The sequence below is a fragment of the Nylanderia fulva genome, unplaced genomic scaffold, assembly GCF_048542155.1.
Source record: "Nylanderia fulva isolate GAGA-0341 unplaced genomic scaffold, ASM4854215v1 Scaffold1, whole genome shotgun sequence".
Classification (NCBI taxonomy): Eukaryota; Metazoa; Arthropoda; class Insecta; order Hymenoptera; family Formicidae; genus Nylanderia; species Nylanderia fulva.
This window is the reverse complement of record NW_028189192.1, coordinates 3,815,200-3,841,788: the sequence shown is the minus strand read 5'-3', so window position 1 is coordinate 3,841,788 and position 26,589 is coordinate 3,815,200. Positions and strand designations below refer to the sequence as shown.

The 26,589-nt window shown below is 32.0% G+C and overlaps 3 protein-coding genes across 6 annotated transcripts in view; 2 read left to right on the top strand and 1 right to left on the bottom strand.

Moving 5' to 3' along the window:
• The window catches only part of HGTX (HGTX homeodomain transcription factor), a 41,467-nt gene extending 36,803 nt beyond the window's left edge, over positions 1 to 4,664 (top strand). The window contains exon 4 of the mRNA XM_029299709.2: positions 2,076 to 4,664. Within this exon, the coding sequence (XP_029155542.1) occupies positions 2,076 to 2,306 (231 nt within the window). The 3' untranslated portion in view covers positions 2,307 to 4,664. The remainder of the gene's footprint in view (positions 1 to 2,075) is intronic.
• Positions 4,665 to 11,842: 7,178 nt separating this feature from the next.
• LOC114928326 (ubiquitin carboxyl-terminal hydrolase 8) lies at positions 11,843 to 20,469 on the bottom strand. Of its 3 annotated transcripts, none has more exons than XM_085479964.1 (12): positions 20,181 to 20,469; positions 19,765 to 20,070; positions 19,309 to 19,658; positions 18,326 to 19,220; positions 18,032 to 18,201; positions 17,728 to 17,866; positions 17,456 to 17,611; positions 14,544 to 14,780; positions 14,274 to 14,378; positions 13,988 to 14,194; positions 13,468 to 13,814; positions 11,843 to 13,230 (listed from the first exon to the last, which is right to left on the bottom strand). In XM_085479964.1, exons 2-12 carry the CDS (start codon positions 20,029 to 20,031, stop codon positions 13,116 to 13,118), a joined length of 2,988 nt encoding a protein of 995 aa, XP_085336090.1. In that variant the 5' UTR covers positions 20,032 to 20,070; positions 20,181 to 20,469; the 3' UTR covers positions 11,843 to 13,115. The 3 variants fall into 3 exon arrangements, with proteins under 3 accessions (XP_085336090.1, XP_029155270.2, XP_085336095.1); XM_029299437.2 differs by having other exon boundaries at positions 20,162 to 20,467; XM_085479969.1 differs by lacking the exon at positions 17,456 to 17,611 and having other exon boundaries at positions 20,162 to 20,468.
• A 186-nt stretch (positions 20,470 to 20,655) lies between these two features.
• On the top strand, positions 20,656 to 25,652 carry LOC114928327 (SCY1-like protein 2). Of its 2 annotated transcripts, none has more exons than XM_029299439.2 (8): positions 20,656 to 20,831; positions 21,020 to 21,467; positions 21,578 to 21,816; positions 22,023 to 22,361; positions 22,511 to 22,813; positions 22,981 to 23,362; positions 23,508 to 23,883; positions 24,001 to 25,652. In XM_029299439.2, the coding sequence occupies exons 2-8, from the start codon at positions 21,044 to 21,046 to the stop codon at positions 24,557 to 24,559; spliced, it is 2,622 nt and encodes an 873-aa protein (XP_029155272.1). In that variant the 5' UTR covers positions 20,656 to 20,831; positions 21,020 to 21,043; the 3' UTR covers positions 24,560 to 25,652. The 2 variants fall into 2 exon arrangements, with proteins under 2 accessions (XP_029155272.1, XP_029155271.1); XM_029299438.2 differs by having other exon boundaries at positions 21,015 to 21,467.
• Positions 25,653 to 26,589: the final 937 nt, after the last annotated feature.

The following is a 26,589-nucleotide window of genomic DNA, read 5'->3' as shown; positions in this document are numbered from 1 at the left end:
GGTTGAAGCTGAAATTTACTTATAAATATTGTAAGGACAAGTGACAAGTGAGTATCGGATATAAGCGGTACTTTCAAATATATATAATAATTGTTAGTTCAAATGTGACCAAGTTTGTTTTTACCATATGCGATTTTTAAAACAAGAATATATCTTAAGGATAAAATATACTTCACACAAACTTATTTTATTATTAAGGCAAATGAAAATTTGTGATTACAAAGAGCATTCTATGCTTAAATCAATCAAATAGCGTTCAAGAATAAAAATATACTTGAATCAAGGATTCCTTTTTTTCTATGTATTTCGAAAAAAAAAGGATATAATAGTATTCCTTATTTACAACATTCGCGCGTTTCTGGAAAAGCAAAATGTCGCATTTGAATTTAAGAAGGATGTAGTAACTATAAAAATGCTTTATCGTCTTTAAAGTTTGTTTAGTAAAGTAAACAGGGTCGATACTAATAGGGAGAAACTAGGTCGGTTCGCGCGCACGCGATCCCGAGGGAGAGTTCGATAAACTTAGCATCAATTTTGATTGTCCTCAGTTTCGCTCCGATCCATTGAACGATATCTCAGAAATTGGGAATCCTCGCGGACGGGAGGAGCTTGTTTATCACAATTGCATATAGCCACATCTATCCCCCCATCAAAAAAAAAAAAATATTTGTATATATATATTTTGAAGAATACAATACTTTATAAACATTATATGAATTAGTGCGTCTCAAAAATATTCTCTTCCTTCAATAATAATTAATATATATAAATCTATACTTATCGATGATATCTCTATATGTCACATCAAAAAGAAAAATCCTTTAAAAAATAATAGAAGAATTCGTTACGAACGAAGAAAGATTCTTTAGAATTTATAGGCTTCCATTTAGTTTGAATAAAATAATCGAAGTCTTTCGTTTATCAAGCGACTAAATTTAGCGCTGCCTAATTTTTTTCTCTCGCTTTCCTCTATCCTCTATCTCTTCCCTTTTTCTCCCTTTCTCTCTCTTCCTTCCTTGATGAAGACATGAAATACAAATTGGACTTTCGTTGCCGGGCCGAACTGCTTTTTTACGTCCAACGCTTGCCTGCAGTCAATCCCTGCAGATTGTCCATTCGCCTGCCTCTCCGTTATCTTAATTCCTCGAGTATTTTAATTTTCATCCGAACAGCCATTAACTTTTACGGCTGGCCGTTTACTTTTTAATTCGTTTACCGCTTCGCGCTCGCGCTCGCTCGCCGAGACGCTTATATCTTTAATTTAAGCTCTCGACTTGGCGGCCATTGAACAAGCCTGCGGATTGGGGTTGGATACGGAAAAGCGGCGGTGGCGGCGGCAACGAGGGGAGGAGGGTGACTGGGAGGGAGAAGGAGAAGGAGGAGTTTAGCGGGGCCACATGGGCTGGCATGGATCGGGGGTGGTTTGTGGGTGCAATCGCGCTACGGTGAAGCTCCCCCGTGCTCCCCTGACACCCGTTACGTTAATTAAATACATTGTTGTGGGGACACAGACTCCTACTATGTATCTCGAGCTTTATAGGTGCGGAGGGGCACCTTAAGTTAGCGCCGTTACCCCCTTTGAGTCCCCGTGGGAGGCTGGTCGCCGATGAATTTTCTCCGGGACCCGTTAATTCAAATGTTATAGACGCCCGCTAGAGTCGAGGCTCGCGTATTAATTGAGAGACCGCGAGCGAGCGATATTAGTTTCGATCATTCGCTGCTCAATCCGCGTGAAGATTTTTTATTTCGAAGGTTATTTCGGCTCGCTCCTCGGAAATCGAACTAATCGTATTTGCAAATTTAGCGCTTATTATTATTTTCGAATTATGAGAAAATCAACTAATTCTATCTTGTTACCTTACGTTCATAATTTCAGAAACATGGAATTTTTTATTGAAAAATCTTGCGCTCCGCTTCATTCCACTCTCATCGCTTTGCAAGCAATAAAGAAACAAGAATATTCAATTAATACAATACCACATTAAAAATCATAATTGAGTTAAATGTCAAACGCGATCTCTTAACCGTGCATCGAAGAATATAAAAATCCGCTGACGCTCCGTTCCGATTTTCAGGTGTGGTTCCAGAACCGGCGGACAAAGTGGCGGAAGAAGCACGCGGCGGAGATGGCGACGGCGAAACGGCGGCAGGAGGAGGTCGAGGGCGTCGTCGCCGAGGGTGAGGACGGCTGCAGCGACGCGGAAACCGATGGTGGTAGCGGCGGCGGCTCCGGCGGCGGCGGCTCCGGCGGCGAAACCGCCGCGAAGAGGCTGCGAAGGGAGCTGGAACAGCAGTACAGGCATTGAGAACCGCCGAGGGACGGCGGGGGTGACACGCGGGGATGCGAAAAAAGGGAAAAGAGGGATGCAGGAGGAGAAGGATAAGGCGTGGCCCAGAGGGCGGCGCGTACCGGAGGATTCCTCGCGGCTTGTTCGGAGAACAACGCGCGTGTGTCGGCTCGCGGATGATCGCGGAACGACTGAGAGAGAGAGAGAGAGAGGAAAAAAGAGGGAGAGACATATACGCGTGCGTGAATGTGTGCGTCCGCGTGTCCTTCTTCGTGATTTAGCCGGACGCTTAACGCGGCATCGCAAGTGATGTACGGGACATGTCCGGGAAGCACGCGAGAGACGATCTTAAAAAATTCAATAGACCAGCGGAGATCGCGGAGAGAATAATTGAGACGCCGCGTGGAGTCGATTCTTGTTGAATTATAAGCGCGGAAGATAATTAAAAAAGATTTATCAAGAAATAAAGAGAGAAGGGGTGTATATCTTCTCTCCGATTAAATTCGAGATCGGATTTTATACTTGGATTTTTCGATTAAAAGTTTTCAATTATCATCCCCCCTAGTCTTTCCTAAAGATTGATTTTTCGTAAAATTATTGAGGAGTTCGCGGCCGGGAGAAGCGCGCGAATTTTGCGGGATGCCTGATGTATCTAATCTTCGCGTTTCGCAATTCTGCCGTTGTAGTCCAGGATAGTCATGACTTCTCGAAGCGAATATTAGATCTTTATGGCGATACCGTCATCATTTCGACCGATTCGAACGGATACTTCGATCGGCTTCGAAATATTGCGAATGCGCGACCATTTTGTCAACGGCGAATTTTGCGAGTGCTCAAGAACTGGCGGCTCGATTTTGACTAAACGTTAACCAAAGAATAATTATTTATATTGGAATTGAGCGCTATATAAATTAATGTGTAAAGCAAAATATATTCCACATTTGTTTATTCTCTCTCGAATTAATTAAGAAAAGTCGTGAATGAATGAGGAAAGAAATTTCTCAAAAGGAGGCCGAATAAAAAAATTGATTATTTTGCCATCCGGTGATCATTTGAATCCGAAACTATACATATATATATCATTAAAATGGATTTGAGCGATTGATATGACAGTTTTTAAGTATCAATGATAAAGTCTATGAATTTGTCGCTGTTTCACAATCAAATATCGCTGGTCCCGAAATTCTGAAGAGTCGCTCGGTCTGAAACTAAAGTACGAATAAAGGACGATCGCGCGGTTGTCGACCCGAGAAACTCTAATTAATCGCGAGCAGTTACGACACCAATTTATTATCATAAACTGGGCTTGCTTTCGTGACTACGGTAATACTTCACGATTACCTTGCCCCGAGAGATAAATACGAATCTAGCGTGTATTAAATGAGTCTTTTAACATAATCGGAATTGATTCATTAGACAGATATATTGCATTTTAAATGCCGACATTTATGTATCTAAAATTATTTTTTCCGACGAGATTATCACGAGAAATAGCATACAATAACAAATTAACGTCATTTTTATAAGTTATCGATAAAAATCTGAGAGTCACGTTGAAATTAACTCGACATACGTGTATAACCGCGTGATAATTTCGTTGCTCTAATTACACGTCGTGTTTGACAGGAAAATAGCGACACGTCCAAATATATACCGTTAACACCCTACGGGGGAGGCAGACGCGTGTTATCGTTCCCAAAATCTCTCGATCGCGTGTACATATTTAGTCGCTGCGAGAGCATACGGAGGAATCGATAGGAAGGGTTTGCCGAGCTGCTTACGCGATGGCAGATTAGTCGCTGGGGCTTTGTTATCCATCCGACAAACAACGCACGGCAAATATGGCAAACAACGCACGGCGACGTAACGTCAGCCCCCGTCAAGGAGGTGTTTTAATGGATAACCATAAATCCAAGGACCCGGCAATCCGTGCGCCATTCTAACCAGTCGACTATCATTCGGGAAAATGGCGCGGGAAGACTGTTCTCTCGGTTAAATAAGTCATTTTATGTATAAATATGTGTTGGATTCAAAGAAATTATTTCCTGCGCTGCGTTTCATTGGTCCGTATATCGAGAAGCATCGTTTCAATATTAAGGATTCACGAAAATGACAAGACAGATCGGTGCCACTTAACATTCGATTTCTCACCCATATGTGCTACTTGAAATATGACATTATCTATTTGAGAAAATAAAGGAAAATATATTTCTTCCATTAATTTCTTGCAATTTTCTGATCGTGTGTTCAACAGTATTGAAAAATTATAATTCAGAAGTAATAATTTAATAAATGATGATTTTTTTCAATTAATTATGCGTGTAACTTATAAAATATTATAAAATAAGTCGACGCGATATGACTTTTGCTCTCTTTTTTGTTATCGATATATAAAGATATTGTAAATTGTTTCTGTTAAAAAAAATATTTTCTAGAGATATTCATTTTTCCATAAAAATTTAAAAATTATGCAAAGTCATTAAAGACATTTTCTCGCTTAAAAAATTGAAAATTGTTAGAAAATGATTTCAATAATTTTTTTATATAATTTTATTTCTTTTACGTACGGATATTTATTTATGTTATCAAAAATGTTGCAAGAAATAAAGGCAATTATAATTATTGTTTTATAGCTTTGTTTCTCTGCAGATTTTGATAAAGTCAGAAATCTACAACAAAGAGATATTCGAGAAATAATAAAAAAAAAAAAATTTATGAAATCGAACAGATCCCCGAATAAATACATGACGAGAAATTCTACAAAAAATGGACTTTGTATATTATGTAGATAAACGATAAACGTGAATGTGATATCTAACGTATTTAATACGGCGTTCGGTTTAGGCGCATAAGTGAAATAAGTAGATATCGTCTATTGTAGACTAAAATATAAAAAAACCGCTGAGAAAAATATAGAAGAATATAGCATATACACACAAATAAATCGCACGTGGCGTGCGTCTAAACTCATAACTCTGGCTCTGTTTTTCTAGCTGCACTTTCTTACATTTTCTGCATTTAAAATGAGATAGGTGTATATTCTGGCTTTAAAGAGAAAGAAAAAGAAAAAAAAACAAAATACAGAAAGTGCAACTAAAAAGGACAAACCTTTTGTATTCTTGCCGCAGATTAGTGCTAAATATGGTTGCCTGATCCCAAGTTTTATTTACCTAGTATAAAGAGATATTATTTTAACAGAATATTCTAAGCTTTACTTTACTTTAATGCGTGCTGTGAAGTCTTCATTATGTGATTTAATAACTTTATTTAAAAAGAAAGTATAAGGAGATATCTAGATAATATATCAATAAATATAAAGACATTTTAATTAATCGCGAATATATTTATCCAAGTGTAATATTTTTATCGATTTTTATTAAAGTAATTAAAATTACATGTCTGTATAATGTGATTATTAAATATTAAAAAATTCTACTTCATATAAACTTTTATATACGTGCAAACAAATTTTGTAAAATAATTTAAAAAGTTCCATATCCTAAAATATGTAAAAAATGATTGTGAAAAATATCATTACTAAAACGCAAAGTTATATACATTAGTCTGCCATCTTTAGCCAAACGTGCGACGAGAATACGAACCATAAAACTTGATAAGCGTTATCGCTATATTCAGAAAGATTTAGCAAACTGGCAGAACTCTGAATTCAAAAGGCTGATCAAGATATGTTTATAAATACAGAAAAAAGAACAATGAGAAACGCTAATTTACGCGCTGCGATCGAACGATCGTTTCTTAAAGCGCATCCTAAGTCTCTTGTAACGTCTATCGAGTATCCGAAAACACACATTGCTGTACAGTAAACCTAGGTAAATTGTTATTTGAAGAGGTAGAGACAATCTGTATAAAATATTGTATAAATTATACATACGTGTTATCTATCGCTTGTGTATTATATCTCCAATTTAATAAATGGAACACGTATTATGGTAATTGTAGAATTATATTGTATATCTCATAATGCATTCACTTCATTTACCCTCTCCCATCCGTTTTTCAATTATTGCATGTATAATTTCTAATTTTGCGTATTGAAACCATTTTAACTATTTTCACTATTTTAACATGATAAGTACGTTTGTATTTAATCAAAATTTTTTGTAGTTTTGAAGAAAAATAATTACTTAATGCATGCTCATTTCGTTTAATTTTAAGTAACAAAATTAGAGTAAAACATTATTGAAATATAAATATAGATTTTTTAACGCTAACGATAATAAATATAATGTTCATAATTAAGTGGTTTATGTGTTTTTATTTTACTATAAATTTTAGGATTAAATTTTAGGATTAAAATGTTTTCTTTTTAAGAGTTATAAATTCTAAAATATAGATAATAGAAATATATTCAGTATATTCATTTGTTGAATTAATGTCGTACGATAATGTAAATAAAGTAAAAAAACTTGGGAAGAGGCAAAAAATATGAAATCACTCACCAGTGATGATTCACTGAAATATGTAAATCACTCGCCAGTGATGTTTTCATGTTCTTAAGTAAACTGTCCAATCCGTGCATTTTTTTCTCATTCATCACATCTGTAAATGAAAAAATATATTAGTATTTATTTTAAATTATTATTTATATCAGTACATGATACAAATTAATTGCATTAACAGAAATTTGTCTTCAATATGATCATAATTGCGACAAAATTCTAGAATAATAATAATAGCAATAATAAATTTTTTTTAAATATATATGTTACATCAATTCTTTTTTTTATTATTCTTACATATAATTTTCACTTTTAAACGTGAAGTTAATTGGTACCTCTGCACTCTGATTAAAGCAGTTATTCTGCAATCTACATATATATACACACAATGTAATTTATGCTATATGAAGCCGCATACAATGTCTGGCGAAATTATTTGCGACTTAGCTCCGGCGATTGCTGTTCGTGAATATACGGAGGAAGAGCATTAATGCATAATTAATCGCTCATTATAAAGACGTAAACGATTTGAATAACAAAAATGTAATTTTCTAAAATTTAAAAAAAAATTTTTGCAGACAAAAAATTAATCACATATTCATGTTTTAATTTTGCCAGAAAATTAATTTTCTTTTTTCCGAAATAATCGGCTGGCTTGATGTAATTAATACATTTAGTAAAAAAGATAAATATTAAAATAAATTAATACTAAACATGTAGATATCGTCTCTTGTGAATTGTTGTATATAATTTTAATTTAAATAAACAAATATACGAGACTCGATGAAATGTATTAATTATTACTATATCTATTAAAGTACACACATATAGGCATGTACGTAGATACGAACACACACACACACACACACACATACATTAATCATACAGTACATACGATTAGAAATAAATCCCGCATGTTATTCTTTTTCGAATTATAATAATATATTCGCGTATCTGTTAAATGCAATATTTATTATTATACAATCAAGATAGCTGCTTTAGCCGTTCGGAATTTTCACTTTGATGTTCTCTTGCGAAAACTCGCAAAAAGTTCATATGCAGAGATTTCAAAATTTAAAAGAATAGTCTATTGTATGAAATAAGACCTAACATGAACGATATTAAGTATTTACCAAAAATACGACGTAAATCGTGATTAAGCGACGTAATTCGTAGTGAAACACGCATCGGAGCAGCAACAATCACACTAACACAACGGAACTTTCGATTTTGATCGCGACGAGGAGCGACTTGTGCGCCATCTGTAGGCAGCGGACGTTACTAATTATGGCGGACGAAACCTTGACCATAACTACTGGTCCTTTCCTAGTAGAGTAGCTCGATGATTTCTGCTCTAAATTACTACAATTCATATTCATAAGTTATTTTTATATATGCGTATAATTTAATAATTCAATAAATTATTCATTCTATGTGTATCATGATAAATATAATAGTCAAGCAAATTAAATGTCAAATTAATATATAAGAAAATTAAGAAAAAAAAGAAAACTAAACATGCACACACACATAAATCCTTACAATACATACTTTGTTTATTTATAAATATAACAAGTATTTCTCATAATGTTATAATTATATGTATAAAATATAAAACGTCATAAGCAAAAATGATATCAATTTTTTCGAAGTAAAAATGCAAAAAAATACGCACATATTAAAATCCAGTAATAGAAACGAATCTTGTGTGAAATAATATATACTGTATACCTATTAAATATGTAATATTTATTAGAGCAAAGAGGCTTGTGTGTTTAATTAAAAAAATTCAAAATTATAATGCTCAAGACCTAACCTTCGATACAAAAATTCGCAATGAGGGTAATGTCGAGCTGTCGACGTTCAAGAAAAATATAGGTATGTTTTATTATGTATGAAGTAAGTTTATATCATGAATATATATTTACCAAAAATGCGTATAATTCGGTGTGATTAACTGCAACAATATACACCGTCGAAACACCGACAACAGCACGAACTAATTGTAAATGTTTCGATTTGTTTAGTGTAGATCGTTCACACACACATGCACAATGCGCGTTTACAAGAGTCACTTTAAACGTCATCTGACGGCATGACGTCACGGTAAACAAAACTTTGACCATAACTACTGGTTCTTTCCTAGTAGAGTAGCTCGATGATTTCTGATCTAAATTGCTACAGTTCATATTCATAAAACATTTCTATGTATGCGTAATTTAATAATTCAATAAATTATTCATTCTATGTATAGCATGACAAATATAATAGTCGAGAAAAATGTTAAATTAATATATATGTTAATAAGAAAAGTAAGGAAAACTGAACATATATATATACACACGCTCACATAAATCCTTGCAATACATACTTTGTCTATTTATATAATGATTACTTCTCATAATTATATAAATCATTATGATATATATAAAGCGTCATAAAGTAAAAATGCAAGAAAGTACACACATATTAATACAGTAACAGAAATGAATCCTGTGTGAAATAATATATATATCGTATATCTATTAAATATGCAATATTCATTAGAGCAAAAAGGCTTGCATGTTTAATTCAAAAACTTCAAAATTATAATGCTCAAGACTTTCGATACAAAAACTTTGCGAGGTTAATGTCGAGCTTTGAAAGTTCAAGAGAAAAGTGAACGCTTTATTGCGTGTATGGAATATAAGTTTCTATCATGAATAGATTGTTAATAAATATTTACCATGCGTATAATTCGGTGTAAATTAACTGCAACAATACGCACACGTCGAAGCACCGACAACAGCACTGAATATTTCGATTTATTTAGCGTAGATCCTTCTCACACACATGACACATGCACAATACGCGCTCGCAAAAGTCACTTTCAGCGCCATCTGACGGCATGACGTCACGGCGGCCGAAACTTTGACCATAACTACTTGTCATTTTTCAGTAGAGTAGCTCAACCATTTTCATTCCGTATCAACTGTCCATATTCATAAAATATTTCTAATTATGTATATACATATATATGATTGAATAATGCAATAAACTATGTATGCATATTATTAATATTTATAATTATAATACAAATAAAAGAAGAATGGCCTAATTTAACAGGTTTTCGAAATATTTTAATTTATATTCCAGCATATGCATTTTCATTGTATGCAAATTTGAATTCTATAATTCACGCTTTTTATAATATTTATTCGGCATTTATAAAATATTATTCATCTTATCAAATACACATTCTTTTTTTCTTCTGAAATGTTTAAAACTATATATATTATTGCATTCCTTTAATGTAAATATATATACCCAGATAGCCACACTAATTATTATGACATCAAAATGCATCATTTAAATATATATTGCAATACATTTAAAATATATTGCATATTATATTTATATTAGAACCTTCAGACAACATATATATCATTTCATTAATTAAATCATTAATGAACTTTTCATTATAATTAAAATACAAAGACCTGGCAATTCTTTTTAATTGTAAAAAAAAAAAAAGAAAATCCTTACAAAGAGAGAGAGAACGCAAGATACTTACATTGTTTTCAATTTCTCTTAGAGATCTATGTACATATACATAATTTCCATATATCGTCGCGTGTAACCCGGGGACGAAATAACTTTTTCCTCTTTCGCGGGAAAGGGGACAAAAGAAAAACGAGCCGAAAGAAACACTCGTAAACAGACGGTGACACGCGCGACCAGCTCATACTTGCAGCCTCCGTACTATCGATTTCGGATAAGCAAGGTGATTAATGTTACGAGAGTTTTTGCGACTCGTAAAGTACTCGGCGTACGCGTAAAAGCGCGCGCGATCCTGACGTCGCTCTCCTCCGGGGAATTTTTTTTTTTTTTTTACCCCCTGTTCCTAGAATCGTCGAGAGGGAAGAGATATACCCGCGGCATATCGGCACTGTAAATTTATCGCGGTGTTAAGCCGTTAATATTCGCTCGCCTTCCGACGACCGGGGCCTTAAATCAATGGGAAATATCCCTAATTGGAATATGGAAAAAGTTGTGGGGAAGAAGAGGGGCTCACAAACGTGTGCGCGCGCGACGAGGGTGTGAGAGGGTGCAGTCGAGAGAGTCGCATTAAAGGATAAAAGAATATAAATTGTCTTAACGAGGGTGGCGGCCGAGAAAAATAGCGAGAAGTTTCCGATTAAGGCTCGAACGTGTATTGAGCTACAGATTGCGCGAGAATTATTAACGACGCGTTGAAGTTCGGCAGTTTTATGAGGGGTAGTGTTTTTGGCCTCCTCCCATCCCCGATGTTAATTCTAACGACCGGTTGTATTTCGCGCTCCTTCGCGCTGGCACGAATAAACGAATGTAATATGCGAACGTTTATATATAAAGTTTACAAATAAAATATACAATAATTATAACGACAGAATAAATTATATTGCACAATTAAACTTAAGAAATATTTTATCATCAATTCTTACGGTATATATTTAAATAAATAATCTATCAAGAACTTTGTATTATTAACAAGTTTTTAAAATTCGACTTTTGTTCTAAATGTATGCACAGATCTTAAGAAAAATATTAAAATAGTTAAATAAAAAAATAAAACACTATTCTTTTTCTTTATGCAAAAAACGTAAGTGTTTAGAAATATTATATAATCCAGAGTTCAAAATTAGACACAATGTTTATGTATAAATATAATACAAATGCACATAAGAGTCGTATATGATTATACATGCAAGAAAATATTAATCTAACAAAGTAATAAATTTTCTGTTAATATGTCAATAGAATAGTCCAGAAAAAACTGTTCAATATGGCAAAGATACTTGAAATACTATTTGTCATATTTATTAAAGTGTCGATTATTCATTAAATGTATATTTGCGAAATTAATTTTATTATATTATAGATATATATAAAAAAAATTGCACCAATTTTCATTTTATGTACATATTTGCAGAAATTCATTAAAAACTTCAATTTGCATGCGATATAAATTAACATTAACAAATTTTTTAAACGATCAAAGTATAAGCAAATGGATATAAGTTGTATATATTTCATTATAGTTGTTCAAAATGGGGAGCAAATGAAACAAAAATATATATTATACATAATTGTAATGATGTTATTGACATTGTCCGACAACATTATGGTCTTAAATGTATATTATGCATCGCATAGATAAAGTATAATTATATGGCAACGCGAATTGCGTGATGAACTAACGAGTTTGCGCTAAATTCTCTGAATAAAGCCTTTGCGAGTGCGCTATTTAACGGCTAGATTTATAGAATTTTGCGCGAAGCTCACAATATATATTCCATTGAATCAATGTTCCAAATATCCAAATGTTACGTTTGATTAATCATCAAACTTAATTTCTTTGGACTACTCTAAGCCATTCATAGATGAGTTTACAATGACTCGTACATAACGGGATATTATTTAATTATTTACTTTTTAAGTAAAATTCTTTCTCGCCCTTTCTGTTATGTATAAGCCATTAAGAAACTTGTAATCAAGTTTCTAAACTTAATCTCTAACTTTCAATAAAGCGTTTCAAGTACAAAATGGTTGCGTTGCAACAATACTGGCAGCGCAGCAAAGAAGGCAGTTAATGTTTGCTAATGCTGCTCGGTCTAAGCTGCATACAAAATATGCGTTTTATCAACGATTAACGTTGTTTGATGATCATAAAGATAATTCATATAAAATACAAGTAAATATATAATCAATTTTAAGTCAAAGAAATTTCTCGCGAAAATTTTGTCTACACCACTCGATAAGGCAAAAAACTATGTGGCCCCTTCGTTTCAACACAAAAGTAAAAAGAGAACAACTAGCAAATAAACAAAGTACACCCGGCTATAGTATATGAAATAATCTTACTAATGAATATAATCTATTTCAATGATATTTCAATTAAACATTCTGATTTATATATATAATTATATATACGAAGCTGTACACACACATACATACACACACGTATTAAAATATTCTCGAACGCAATTATATTTTACTTTTTTTCTAAGGCGACAGACTGCAATGGAAATACAGAAAGGAATTGCAACTGTTCTATGCATATATTTACATATTTTCAATGAATGCCAGCACCAATAAAGCTTTGAATACCATCACAGCCCCTATACGTTTTTCTTCTGTTTATGCACAGAATTTATCATACAAAATATACCGTATCTACAGAGTGTCGAAGACCACATTGCTGTGTGTTATCTTTCTCATAATAGTAAGACTTGAAAATTTAGCGCAATATTATAAGATTATATTAAGAGAAAGATTACACAGCACTATATTAAGACTTTCGTCATAACCGAATATTAATCGTGTCCACGGTCACATCTTCATTCTACTACATAATCGTGTTCGGAAACGAAGTGTAGAACAATAAATAGGCACTCGTGTTTTGAGACTTTACTTGGCTCGGTGACACTTCCGTGACAGTTTGATCATCATACTTATACCACCTGCAAATACATACATTAAATGCATAAATAAATTTATATATTGACAATTGTCGTTATAATTAATTATAGGATTAATGTTCAAAATGTCTAAAAATATAAAATATTATCGAAAAATATTTACTCTCTTTATAAGAAATAATCTCTCTAATAACAGTAGTTGTAAAAAGATAAAAAAAAATGATGTTAACGCTTTATTTTTAATAACTTTTATGAATTTTTCAAATTTGCTATACGTACTTATTCTGAGTAGCATTTTTGCAAAACGCTGTGTAATGACCGCCATCCATCGTTCCATAGTGATTAGACATCGCGTAGAGAGTATAATTGTAATTGCGAATATTATTCGCCTTCATATTCTCTGTAACAAGATAAGGCTTTAAGTTGAATCCCGTGAGGGGAAAATCAACGGCGGTGTTGCCCTTTTCCAACCATCCACCTCTCTCGGCGAAACGGTTCAAGTGAATTACAACGATGGGCGCGAGTTTGACCAAATCAAACTTCTTTGTCACGTCACGAAGTGTCTGGCACTTGGGACATTTCCATCCGCTCACCTTTTGCCCCGTTACAAACTTCTCCATGCAATCCTAAAGAAGAATGAAACGTTTTTATATACAAAATATATAATTCTCAATACAAAACGCAATATATCCTTTCGTTCTGATAAATAATTTAATGGATCGAATTATTTATATAAATACGAAGCAAAAAGATTATATACATATTTCATTCAAGTCATCGTATTTTATATAATACTCACATTTAATGTACACCGATTAGACTGAGATAGAAACATGGTTAAAGTAGTAAATGTCTCGTAGGTAGTACTTGCTTCCTTGCAAAATGAACATGTGATAGTCGATCTTAATTGTCCAAAAAATAAATCCGATATTATGGATCTTTGAGAATTCATCGCCTTATCCCATTCTTTCTCCGCGTTGGTCATTTCGATCGGCATTTTCGCATCCTATGAACGAAAAACAGATTCTGATAGCTTTCTGTGTAATTACTTTCCATTAAATCATTTTAAATCGCAAACTGCTTACCTTTTTAAGATCATTATGCATCCAGTCTAAAAGGAACATGAGAAACTCATGAGAATCTTGTTGTTCGTAACTTTCATACTGCAATTTGTATTGCCCGACTGCGACCTAGTAATGATATAATTGAAAAAAATTACATTGGCATATACAAAAGTCAACGTAGAAGACAAAAATTTGATTCGAATGCATAAATAAAAAATGAAGGATAGAATTGATGATTATTTAATGTTTAAAAGTAAGACAAAATTAGAATTCAATTTTTAAAATAAGTACCTTTAAATCATGAGGGGATATACTTTTGTACTGGCCTCTCCATAGTGCTTTAATAACTTGGGCCACTTCCTCCACGACTTGGCCTTGTGTCATATTATCATTACTTGTATTAAGATCGTCGGCATACGAGTTATCGGTGAAGTATTTCGCCAAATTCGTCGTGTTACTCAGACATTGAATGATACTGTTCATGTAACAAGAATTGCCCAAGTTCTTCAGACCGGTTATACCCGGATGCTGTAAATAGAAGACAGTCACTTTTTATGCTGATAAAACACATTATCAATCATATCACTGTATCATAAATACACACACGCACACCATACACCTTCCGTATTATAAAAAGAGATAATGTATTAAGAAAATGGAAAATTTTCCATTGGAAGATACATTTTAATTTGATCTTGTTCGTTTTTATACATTTATTTTAAATTTAAATGTCTATTCCAGACACATGCTTAAACTAAAACTTTGAAATAAACTTTGATCATCTTTTTACAACATTTAGGATTATTCGAAAATATTTTTAAAATTTTTACAAAATTTTCAAATACAATAAAAGAATAAATACCCGCAAATGACTAATCCTTCTCAAAGACAGAAATTCGCAGTTGTAGAACTGCACGATCTACTTTCGAGCGTAATGTAATAAAGCGAGTAGTTATTGATTTATTTACATCAACATGATGGATGGTCCATCACACCTCATAATGCAATTATTTTGACATATTTATAAATAGATGATTTGCCATTTATTACTTTTTAATATAAATAATACTACTTAATTATTTTTTAATAAATGACATTTAATACTTGTGTAAGTATAAGATTCTTATAAGTTCAAAATTCATTAAATTAATTAGTTTTACGATATAAATAATTGTATAATCAAATAACTATTCTACTAATTCATTCACAGATACAATAATTTAAAAAAAAAGCACAGATGTACACCTTAAATGTCACATTATATATGTATGATTATTTTTTTAATCACATATCTCTCTGTCAGATGAATTATTTTAATAATAATGTAAAAGCACAAAGTACAAAAATACATTTTGCATTTCCATTTATGGATTACCTTCTTAAAATAATAAAGCAATTGCAGTGGAGTAAATTTCCTTTGAAGATTCACCATTGTCTAACATTTCCTATCACATTCCAACGAAAGATTACTTGATCACGAGATAATAAGCACTATACCCATACATATGCTTGACTGTATTATCATGCATTAAATTATATTTAAACATTATATCGTTAAATTAAGAGTTAACGAACAATTAAATTAGCCAGTGCATTTATAAGATATTTTCATATATATTCATATATTCAATAATTTTTTTCGGATAATTTATTTTTATTATACTCAAATTTTATTTTAATAATTACAATAATTATAAAAAATGATTCTATAACATAAAAAGTATCACGAAAGACAACGCCTTTGACAGACGATCCCGAATCTGGCTAATGTTACTCAGATACTAGCACGTGCATACAGCACTAATCATCGAAAGTTCGTCTACAGATTAGATTGGGAAACCTCAGCAGTGTTGAAATATGTGCGCATACACGTGTCCATTCATCGTGTTATGAGGCACGTGATTGTGAACCACGTGTTCCACGAATCGGAAAGTTTCGATTTCGTTTTATCGCGAAATGTATATATACACAAGAGAATTTTCGAAAATTATGGCAGTCTGGGACAATATAGTATTGGAAGAATTTTACGAGAATTTCTCCGATTAATATTTATCACAATAAAAAATATTAATATCTACTACAATAAATTATTGATTAATGTTACTAAAATATATAGTAAAATTGCAATAATTTTAAAATATATTAAAATCTATGTTAAAAACTTATGATTCTATATAAGTGTTTTAAGTAGAATAGATGCCAAAAAATGATAAATTTATATAAAATATTTAATTATTCTGTATTCTAAAATTTATATAAAATATAAATCTGGTTTAATTGCTCATCATAATTTTAACATGCACCATTCTTGACTTATTACCAAACATGATAAAAGTAGTGAATTTTACGGTGAAATCTAACGAAAAATTCTCTCTATATGTAATTCTATATTGTAATTTTAATACCAATATGTGTATGTATCTGTGTGTATATTAAATACTATCGATCCTTCTCTTCTTCTCTTTTCCTCTACTCTTACTATTATTCATCTTATGATTTTGACTATTATTTATCATTTTTCTCTCGCACTATTTTACTACCTTACAGTTGTTTTTACATAAAATAACACTTGAAATAGAATATTATTTCATTAAACTATTATAAATCTGATATTTTATATTTTTGATGAAAGCAGCTTTTTGCAGTGTATATATTTCCAAAAATTATATATTTTAAACTATATTATCAATTTAATTTTCAATTGTTTAATTAAATTGATGGAGTAGTGATTAAAAGAATTTTGAAATCTTCGGACTACATTTTTATAACGACATTAATTATCATTATTTACAGAAGATTTAAAATTAAGAAAAAATTAAAACTAAATCTTACATTTCCAAATTAACGGTAAATGTAAAATTTTTTTTACATAAAAAATTCTGTATAATTATAATATAATTATGCACAAAAACTTAAAAAGATATTACTGTTACTGATTAATGGAAAATTGTATTCTTGGATCGTGTACTACTATTATGCCAATAAATTTCATTCAGTATCATACACGCAATATTATGCCAAGCACCATATGAAATGCAAAAGTGAAAACCCATCACCATGATCAGTTTTAATTCTTGAAAGTCAAATATTTATTCCCAATGTTTGCAATCAATGAAAGCAAAAGCTGCAATAGTGTCTGTAAGACCGTATTAGAGCAATTTTGCCGGAAAGCACCGTATATTCTTGTCCGGATAAGTACTTACAACACTGCCATGAATAGGAGTCATTCGTTCCTCCCGATTTCCCCAACTAAGAGGAGACACTTTGACGTTTTCATTCCCAATAGATCCATTCAGTTTGCGAGGCGATATATGTGGCTTAGAAGTTCTATCTACCTGAGGTGCTTTACGATCTCCCAACTAATGGAATTTAACGCAGAAATGTTCGTGTGTAGTTATGCGATTGCTATTTTAAATAAATAAACAAAAGAGAAACAAACTGAACTTTTAAGATTGTATCGCAAAATTTTTCGTACCTGCAGTAAATTTGGACTTGAATAAGATCGCTCCAAGCCGGTGTTAATGGACGAACCATCCGTTTTTAAAGGCTCCTTGTAAATTTCATTATCATTTTGCCTCATTGTTATCTCTCTGTGCTCCCTTTCCAAAAATTCTCTACAATCATGCAATACAACACAAATTTAATAAAATCAAAAACAAACTTGCTATTTGTAAAAAAATCTATGTTAATAAATTAAAGAAAGAAGAAATATATATTACTTATTAAAGATACCATATATATTACTTATTAAAGATAATGTTAATTTAATATACACTTACTCATGTAGTTTTTTTTGTTTGCTCTCAATTTCTTTCATTTTGTTTTTTGAAAGAGAGAGATTGAGTTCAAAATTCTTCTTTTCGTTGTCGTCAGTAGAATTAAATTTAATTGTATCTGCTTCCTTTGTATAATCATTATACTCATTTTCGATCTTGAGATACAATTTGTGCTGCAATATAAATATTAATAAAAATGTGATATATTTTTAAAAATTACAGTTTACTCAACATTTATGGCTCTTATATACTGTGCAAAAAAAACTGAAAATATTGAACTATTACATAAATAAGTACCATGTCCTCCACTTTAACTTTTAGAGATTTTATCTCGTTGCGTAAATATTTTTCATCACTTGCGCTGTGTTTGTCATCACGCTGCGAATAGAGCTCCCATTCCTGACTTAATAGCTCGTTAGCCAGCTTCAACTTTGATTTGGCCAATTCATTTAATTCTTTCAAGAATTTCAATACTTCTTTACATCTTGGATCGTACGTCTTCAAAGCGGCTGGTTTGCTACTGCGATCAATTACCGGCTTTGCATTTATTTCATTCTGCGACGTTGTGTTCGATAATATCTTGTGCTGAGGAACTATTATATCTGGACTCTGTAATCGTTGCGCGTTCGCATTATCACCCCGAGATGGCCGTTTGTCATCGATTGTTATCGTTACTTGACTAGTGAAACTCTTGGACTTTGTCGAAGGAGTGACATTGTTAGTGCTCGACCTGGCATGCTTGGATAGTGCCGACTTATTGTCACCTTTTTCCATTTCTTCATCGATGTCAATGTTGGAAGCTTTTGTATTATTTAATTTGCTCTTCGTGATTTCAACTTCGTTTTCGTTCACCCATTCCGGATATTCGATAGTCTCTAAAATCTCATTCTCGATGTTTTTAGATTCAATTATTTGATTATCTATATTGGGATTTGTTGTAAATGCTGGGTATGTTTGCAACCATTCTTGGTACCCTCCATTTAGAATTTTTATTTTCTTATACCTTGTACCAGGATCCCAATTTTTTAAAATATCCTTAAATACATTTAGATGAGTAGTGGATGTCAAAGACTCTTGCGTAGTATTCCAATCTAGCAAGATTACAATATCCACATGACTTGCTGATCGATGATTATATAAATCATACGAATGCTTATCTTGTAAGTATTTCAAAAAATGGTGAGCCAACATTCTGAAAACAAATTCATCGCAAGAAGTATTAGATATTAAATATCAAAGAAAACAAAATTCTAAAATATATAGAAGAAAGATTTATTTACCCTGGTTTAATTTCAGATTGTGGAATGTTAATGCAATTATCAGATAGTATTCTAGATTTATCATAATTGATCTTTTGTCTAATATCAATAATCAAATATCTATTTTTCTTTTGTATCAAATTATACAATTGATTGCATAATATGAATTCATCGCTATCACCAGGTACAGGATCGTCAGTCGGTGTTTCTGGTAATTCCAAGCCAATGTCATTGTTTGCATAAATTACTTCTACTCTATCTGTTTCTATTTCCATCTGTTCCACTGTATCATTATGCTTCTTAGAACTATGTTCATAACGTATTTCTAATTTTTGTCTCAAGTCTGCAAGTATGTTTTTGACTTCATTTATCTAGAATATAAACATTCATATAATCTTTTGCTGTCTATATGGCATATATAGTATACAACTCTGCAACACATAAATATACCCACACACATTATACACAGCTTCCTACCTGATCAACAGTCATGTTCGTGGAATAGATTGATTTGCCAGCTTTATAATCCCGAGTTTTTTTGATCCATTCGACCGAATTCAACCATCTTTTCAGTAAAATGTATGCAGTCTCATCATCTCCCTCATTCCTCGCTGTTTCGGATGTTTGTCGCATAGTGTGTAGCCTCGAATATACATGATGCGGCTCCTTTCCCGTAAAATTTATCTTTGTCCGTTTTACGAGCTCGTCCATACAACTGTATCTCAAATTCGCTGCGTCAGACATTTTCCTCGACAATCCTCGGCGCGAGATTTTTGATGCAAACTATATTGACAGACGAAGGAAAGATAGATGTTATAATTGCTTAATTTATTTAGGATCGCGTAAAGGTCATAGCAATAATTCATGGACGCACTGAAAGTGCTCGAGGATACCCGAAGACGCTGGACTGACGAAGTCAGCTGTCAAACTCCCGTGGTATATCGCCGTCACGTTACCGAGGAAACCGCGACGTCACGGCGTAACAGTCCGAATTTTCCTTCCTACCAAGTGCCATGTAAATTTACACTGTTCCAAATAAAAGCAACTTGCACGGGGTGCGATTCAAAATACATAATTCTCCGTGAATTGTAGATGTCAGTCAGCACCGAAACCGAGGTTAACTCGTCATCAGTCGCCGAGAACGGGCAACTGTTCTCCAAGAATGGCAACTCTTCTTCGTTTGACAGCTGTCAAACGAATGTTCGGTAACCAATAGAAGAGCTCGTTTTCCGGTAATTTTTCTAGAAATATTTTGGGAACTAGGCACGAACGTTTTCTATTGGATCAGATGCAGGGAGAATCTGCATTGGAGGGCTGACGATGTAAAGCGCCTTTAGAGATGATTTTCTGCAACGTCGAATTTTTCGGACATTCAAGTTTTCTTATCTCGTTTCTTCTTCTATGCCTTCTTCAGGCAGAAAATATTCTGAAACAAATAGATAATTTATATTAAATTTCCATTGTACAAATCTTGCATTTATCTTACAAACGTGCGCTTGACAGCATTGAAGTTTAATATTTTCTATCTGTTATGTTGTTGGCAGGTAAAATAAATTCCTCGAATTTCATGCTTCGTGTGATGATTCATTCATGGTGACAGCAGTTAAAAATTTGTTAAAATAAAACGATATTTATTTGCAAAAATCTGAAAAGCACACAGATAATTAACTTGATTTAAGCCCAAGAAGCTCATCATACTGATACTTATTGCATGTTTTTTCATGGAGATAAGTAACAAGTTGTGACAAGTGACAGGATGGATGTTCTCAACAAACTTCGAAACACAGTCAGCAATACTATCAGCAACACCGTCCAAAATACGGCATATGGCTTGTCACAGTTGTCCAGCGTTTTACCTGGCAATCCTGTCACCAGGGAATTTGAAGCAACAGCTCATGTGGCAAGCGCTGGACCAGGATTATTATGGAAGATTTACAGTGGCTACAAAAAGTCCACCAAGCAGGAAGCCGCGATTTTCGTCTTTGAGAAACGGATGCTGGAGAAATGGCCCGCCAAAGCGGATCGAGAACTTATATTGGAGACCCTGAAACGAGGTGTAACGCAGTTGACGAAACTTAGGCATCCGCAAGTTTTGACCGTACAACATCCTCTGGAAGAGTCTAGAGATAGTCTCGCATTTGCAACTGAACCAGTGTTTGCTAGTCTGGCTAATGTATTAGGTGGACAAATCTTTTTTTGTGTTATTATTAAATTAATTAAATTATATTGCACTGAAAATTGATATACTTTGTTTAATAGATATAATATTAATATATAAAATATATTTTAGGTAATTATGAGAATATACCTCAACCAACACCTGCAAATTTGAGAGACTACAAGTTGCATGATATAGAAATACGCTATGGATTGTTGCAATTGGGAGAAGGTCTGGCATTTTTACATGGGGATGTAAAACTGTTGCATAAGAATCTGTGTCCAGAATCAATTGTTATTAATAACCATGGAGCTTGGAAGATATTTGGTTTCGATTTCTGTGCCTTAAATCAAAATCCAGATAGCAAACAGGTATAAAAATCATCAATACGATAACTCCTATTTATATCAGTGTACCTTAATATAACTAAAAGCTAATTATGCTCAATAAGAAAAACATAGATGATTATTAAATTTTTATATTCTATAAACTAAAATTGCACAGGATGCAATTATTATTTATAAGTAATTGAATTTAATCATTTTGTGTTTACATGAATTGCACTTTTTTATTACAGCCATCATGGTTATATTCTGAATATGATCCGACACTCCCAGCTGTTGTGCAATCTCAGTTAAATTATCAGGCACCTGAATGCATATTAGCAAGCAGTAATGGACCTGCAAGCGATATTTTTGCCTTAGGCATGCTGATATATACGATACATTCCTCGCAACATCAGCCGCTTTATGAATCTAACAATGATCTGGGAAAATGTCGACGTGTCCTAGAAAATTTTAAAGGATCCAGTATTTCGGGAAAATTGCTTCCAATTCCCGAGACTCTGAGAGATACCGTAAAACTCATGTTGAGTCACAATCCAGAATTGAGATTAGATGCTCATCAGTTCATCAAGGTAACTTCTTAAAGTAATATTCTTTGAGAAAGTTTTTGTGATTTATTTTTTTGCAAAAATCGAAAATTTTTAATTTTTTTAAGTAATTGAGAAAAGAAATACTTTAAATATAATTTATGATATGCATGATATTATTTTTATTATTACAGATCGATTATTTTATGGACATTGGTGTTAAGACGTTAAATTACTTGGACAAATTATTCCAATGGGATAATCTTCAAAAATCGCAATTTTATAAAGGTCTTCCACAGCTGTTGAAACAATTACCACATAGAGTTGCTCTTCATAGAGTATTACCTGCGCTTTATAAAGAATTGGTTAATCCACCTATGATACCATTTGTATTACCAAGTATACTGCAGGTAATGGAAGTTTCTGAGGTAGAGGAGTTTCGAGAACATATTCTTCCTAATTTGAAACCTGTTCTTGCTTTGGAAGATCCACCACAAGTAAGTACATATTTTCACATTGTGCAAAAAGAAACGTGAAATAATAAAATTTAATAGATATAAATTTAATTTAGTAGATAAAAAAAATAAGACACTAAGGATAATATACCAGAAATATTTATATAATTTTTATATAATGATAACGTGTATTAATATATTTTTTATAGATCAGTTTAGTTCTCATGCAGCAAATAAATTTATTATTGAAACTGTGCCCCACGGACGTTATTAAAAGCGATATAGTGCCTCTGTTATTACGTGCATTGGAATCTGAATGGGAACAGCTCCAAGAACTCTGTTTGTCAGCATTACCGAACATAGTGACGATGATCGAGGGACCAGTTATTAAAAACGCTATACTGCCTCGAATGAAAAAGATTTGTTTATCGCCGGGGAAGAAGACTACTCTCGGAGTACGCGTTAATTGCTTGTTATGTGTTGCAAAAATGTTGCCAAACTTTGATCGCTGGCTGGTGTTCGATCAGATATTACCGTTCCTACAGGAAGTTCCTCATTCTGGCGAACCAGCCATTTTAATGGCTATTATAGGTAATATCTATATATGTATTTTATGCATATATAAAAGCAATTCTTTTTTTATCGTAAATAGAAATTTTTAAATTACATTTCTTTGTAGACATTTAGTTCAATTTTATTCTCAATTTATTAACAAAATATCTTCCTCTATTATCAGGTATTTACAGAATGCTACTTACTCATAGTAAGTTAGGCATGGGCAAAGAAATATTGGCAACAAAAGTACTACCGTTCCTGCTGCCTCTTTGCATAGAGCAAAATCTTAGCATGTCACAGTACGAGACACTTTCGTCTTTGGTCGTCGATATGATAAGTCGAGTAACTAGCGAACATCGAGATGCATTACGACAATTGGATGCAGTACGTCGCGAGACACAACAATTTGATCAGGCGCTTTCTCAAGTAACGTCGCCCACTTTCATGCAAAACAATAGCCTGAGCGACCTTAATTTGACGCCCGAAGTTCCAGCCACGAACACTAATCCTAAACCTGTAAATATTGAAAATGGATTAACCATGGAGGATAAGCTCAGGTTCGTCTCAGCAAGATTTCCAAAATTCTGTATATTTTACACATTTATTAATTATAATAAATAATAATTTATTAATTATAATATATTGCAATATTAAATATATTAATATCTTTCTAGATTAATTCAGCAACAAGAAGCACATCAAAGATTGCAATCTCAATCTATATTGACTCCTAAAACTGTGTCGCAACCTGCAAAACCACAACCAAAAGATTTAACCGCCACTTTGCTGAAAAATAATCTAGACGAATTAAATCTATCCATGTCGAGATCGACTATGTCGCAGCCGGATTATTCTAAAAATACTATGTACAAGTATAATGACATTAGTTTAACGCAATCGCAATTATTAACTACGCCTCCGACGCAAATATTTTTAACGTCTCCGACGCAAACAATGTCGAATAATGTTTTAACGAATAGGCCGATGAATTGGAATTCTAATGGCATGAACGTACCTATAAATTGGAACTCGCAACAATCCACGTCAATGTGGAACTCTATTACTCCTCAGAATAATATGAACTCTACTCTTCAGAATAATTTTACAACACAATCAGAAATTAGGCCGAACTTTCCCGGAACATTACAGCCATTTACGTCGCCAACTAATACGCAAACCAATACAAATGTATCTAATTCATCCGCACAAGATATCATGGATTTGCTCAGTTAATCAGTAATATAAATCCATTTACAATTAATAATGAAATTAAGAAAATAGTGACATTGTTAAAGAATAAGTATGATAATATTAAATTGCGATTGTAATATATTATATTCTTTTTATCTAGTGGAATTTTTGGCAACTCTATTGAAGATGAATGTTACCGTTATTTAATAAGGAATTGTGTAAAGAAATAGAGCATTCTTTTATGTCAGCACAAGCAATCAAGGATTGTAGTAGTATTATATATACATATATAGAAATAATACTACAATTTTTGATTGCTTGTGAGATATATATATATAAGGTGTTATAAAAGTACCGGAACAGCAGAGTAACTCAAAAATTATGAGTCCTAGAAAAAATGTTAAGTACTGGGTTTTTATGATTTTTTCCTGGCTATCTAAACGTCAGATAGCTAGGAAAAAATTATAAAAAGTACTTAGCATTTTTTCTAGGACTCATTTTTCGAGTTATTCTGCTGTTCCGTTACTTTTATAACACCCTGTATATATATATATAGAAGTGATGACATTTTTATTACATACTTACAATTAGAATGTAGAGAATGTTTTGTATGAAGTAATATTCAATTATATATAAATCTTAAGAAATGTTAAAAAAATTGATTATCGAAAAAACACGTTTATTTAGTAGTAAAATTATATTTGTGTAATTTTTTCGAAATTGATACTTGTCTTTTAATATTTTTTTCTAATATTTAAGATACATAATGAGAATTTAATGCAATGCACAGTTTTGTATAAAAGTTTATTTTATATATTTATTTCTTACATTCCAACAATATTATAAAAAAGTAAAAAGTTTATATATGAAAACCTCTTAACTTTTCCCTTGATCAGTTTTATTGTATATTTCACGTTTTAATATTTATAAATTATTGAAATAATGTTGTATTGTATTTCTAAAAACATTCTCGTACATATAGTCGATAATTGCTGCAATTGTATCTCAAAGAATAATCCATATATATTAATTCATACTCTATCAAACTAGTAGTTACAAATTACTACAAATGTAGAGTAGTAGTAATTTTGAATGTGATAATAAAATGGAAATCACGCAGTCTTTTATACAGAAATGCATAATATTTTTATCGTGATTTAATTCGCCATATTTCCTCACGCTTTGATGTATATATATAGCTTGATCGCAGAATAAGAAAAATTTTAATGCAAGAAATATTAATGTAGGTATTGCTAATTAAATGTAAATCAGGATCATAGATCGTAATTTCCGTTTCATATTTTGCAATTTGCAATGCCTTGGTTGTGCTTATATTAATTATAATCTGATTTCATTAACACAATTATTTGCTAGCATATATTTTATTTCTATAACATAGCGATATATATAAAAAATTATAAAGATACAAAGATTAGAATATATTTCTGTATTATTATATAAATTAATAAAATGTTATTTGATTAATATACAATATATACAAGAGTAAGTAATTGGAACAGTGCATTAATTTTATTTAAAATTTTGCACATAATATATATTTGAGTTTTAATATTAAATTTCTTTAAGTGTATTCATATATATGCAATTGTTATATATAAATAATATCTTGAAGCAAATGTGTAATATTACAACTTTATCGAGTTGTAATATTACACATTTGCTTCAAGATATTATTTATATATAACAATTGCATATATATGAATACACTTAAAGAAATTTAATATTAAAACTCAAATATATATTATGTGCAAAATTTTAAATAAAATTAATGCACTGTATATCATTTATATATATATATAAATGATACACATTTGCACAATATTATATTATCTAATCTGTTGTTTATTTTCGCTGTTGTACGATTGTTAACATTGCTGTTTGAATTTAATAAAACCGCTTCAAATGTTATACATGTTCTCAATCACATTTTATCTGCTATTAACAATTATATAAAGAATGCATTTCCGTTTCGCGCAATTTTACGATCTTTGTTCAAGTTTTGTATAAAAATTAGCTTTTTCAGATTTGCATATAATTTATATCATATATTT

Bases quoted from the DNA above. Each gene is read 5' to 3' on its own strand.
- LOC114928327 (XM_029299439.2), top strand. From the start codon at position 21,044: ATGGATGTTCTCAACAAACTTCGAAACACAGTCAGCAATACTATCAGC. The intron at 21,817-22,022 runs GTATAAAAATCA...TTTTTATTACAG, and splicing joins AAAATCCAGATAGCAAACAG to CCATCATGGTTATATTCTGA. The intron at 22,814-22,980 runs GTAAGTACATAT...TATTTTTTATAG, and splicing joins CTTTGGAAGATCCACCACAA to ATCAGTTTAGTTCTCATGCA.
- LOC114928326 (XM_085479964.1), bottom strand. From the start codon at position 20,031: ATGTCTGACGCAGCGAATTTGAGATACAGTTGTATGGACGAGCTCGTA. The intron at 14,379-14,543 runs GTACTTATTTTA...TATCATTACTAG, and splicing joins TATCCCCTCATGATTTAAAG to GTCGCAGTCGGGCAATACAA. The intron at 13,815-13,987 runs GTGAGTATTATA...ATTCTTCTTTAG, and splicing joins CTAATCGGTGTACATTAAAT to GATTGCATGGAGAAGTTTGT.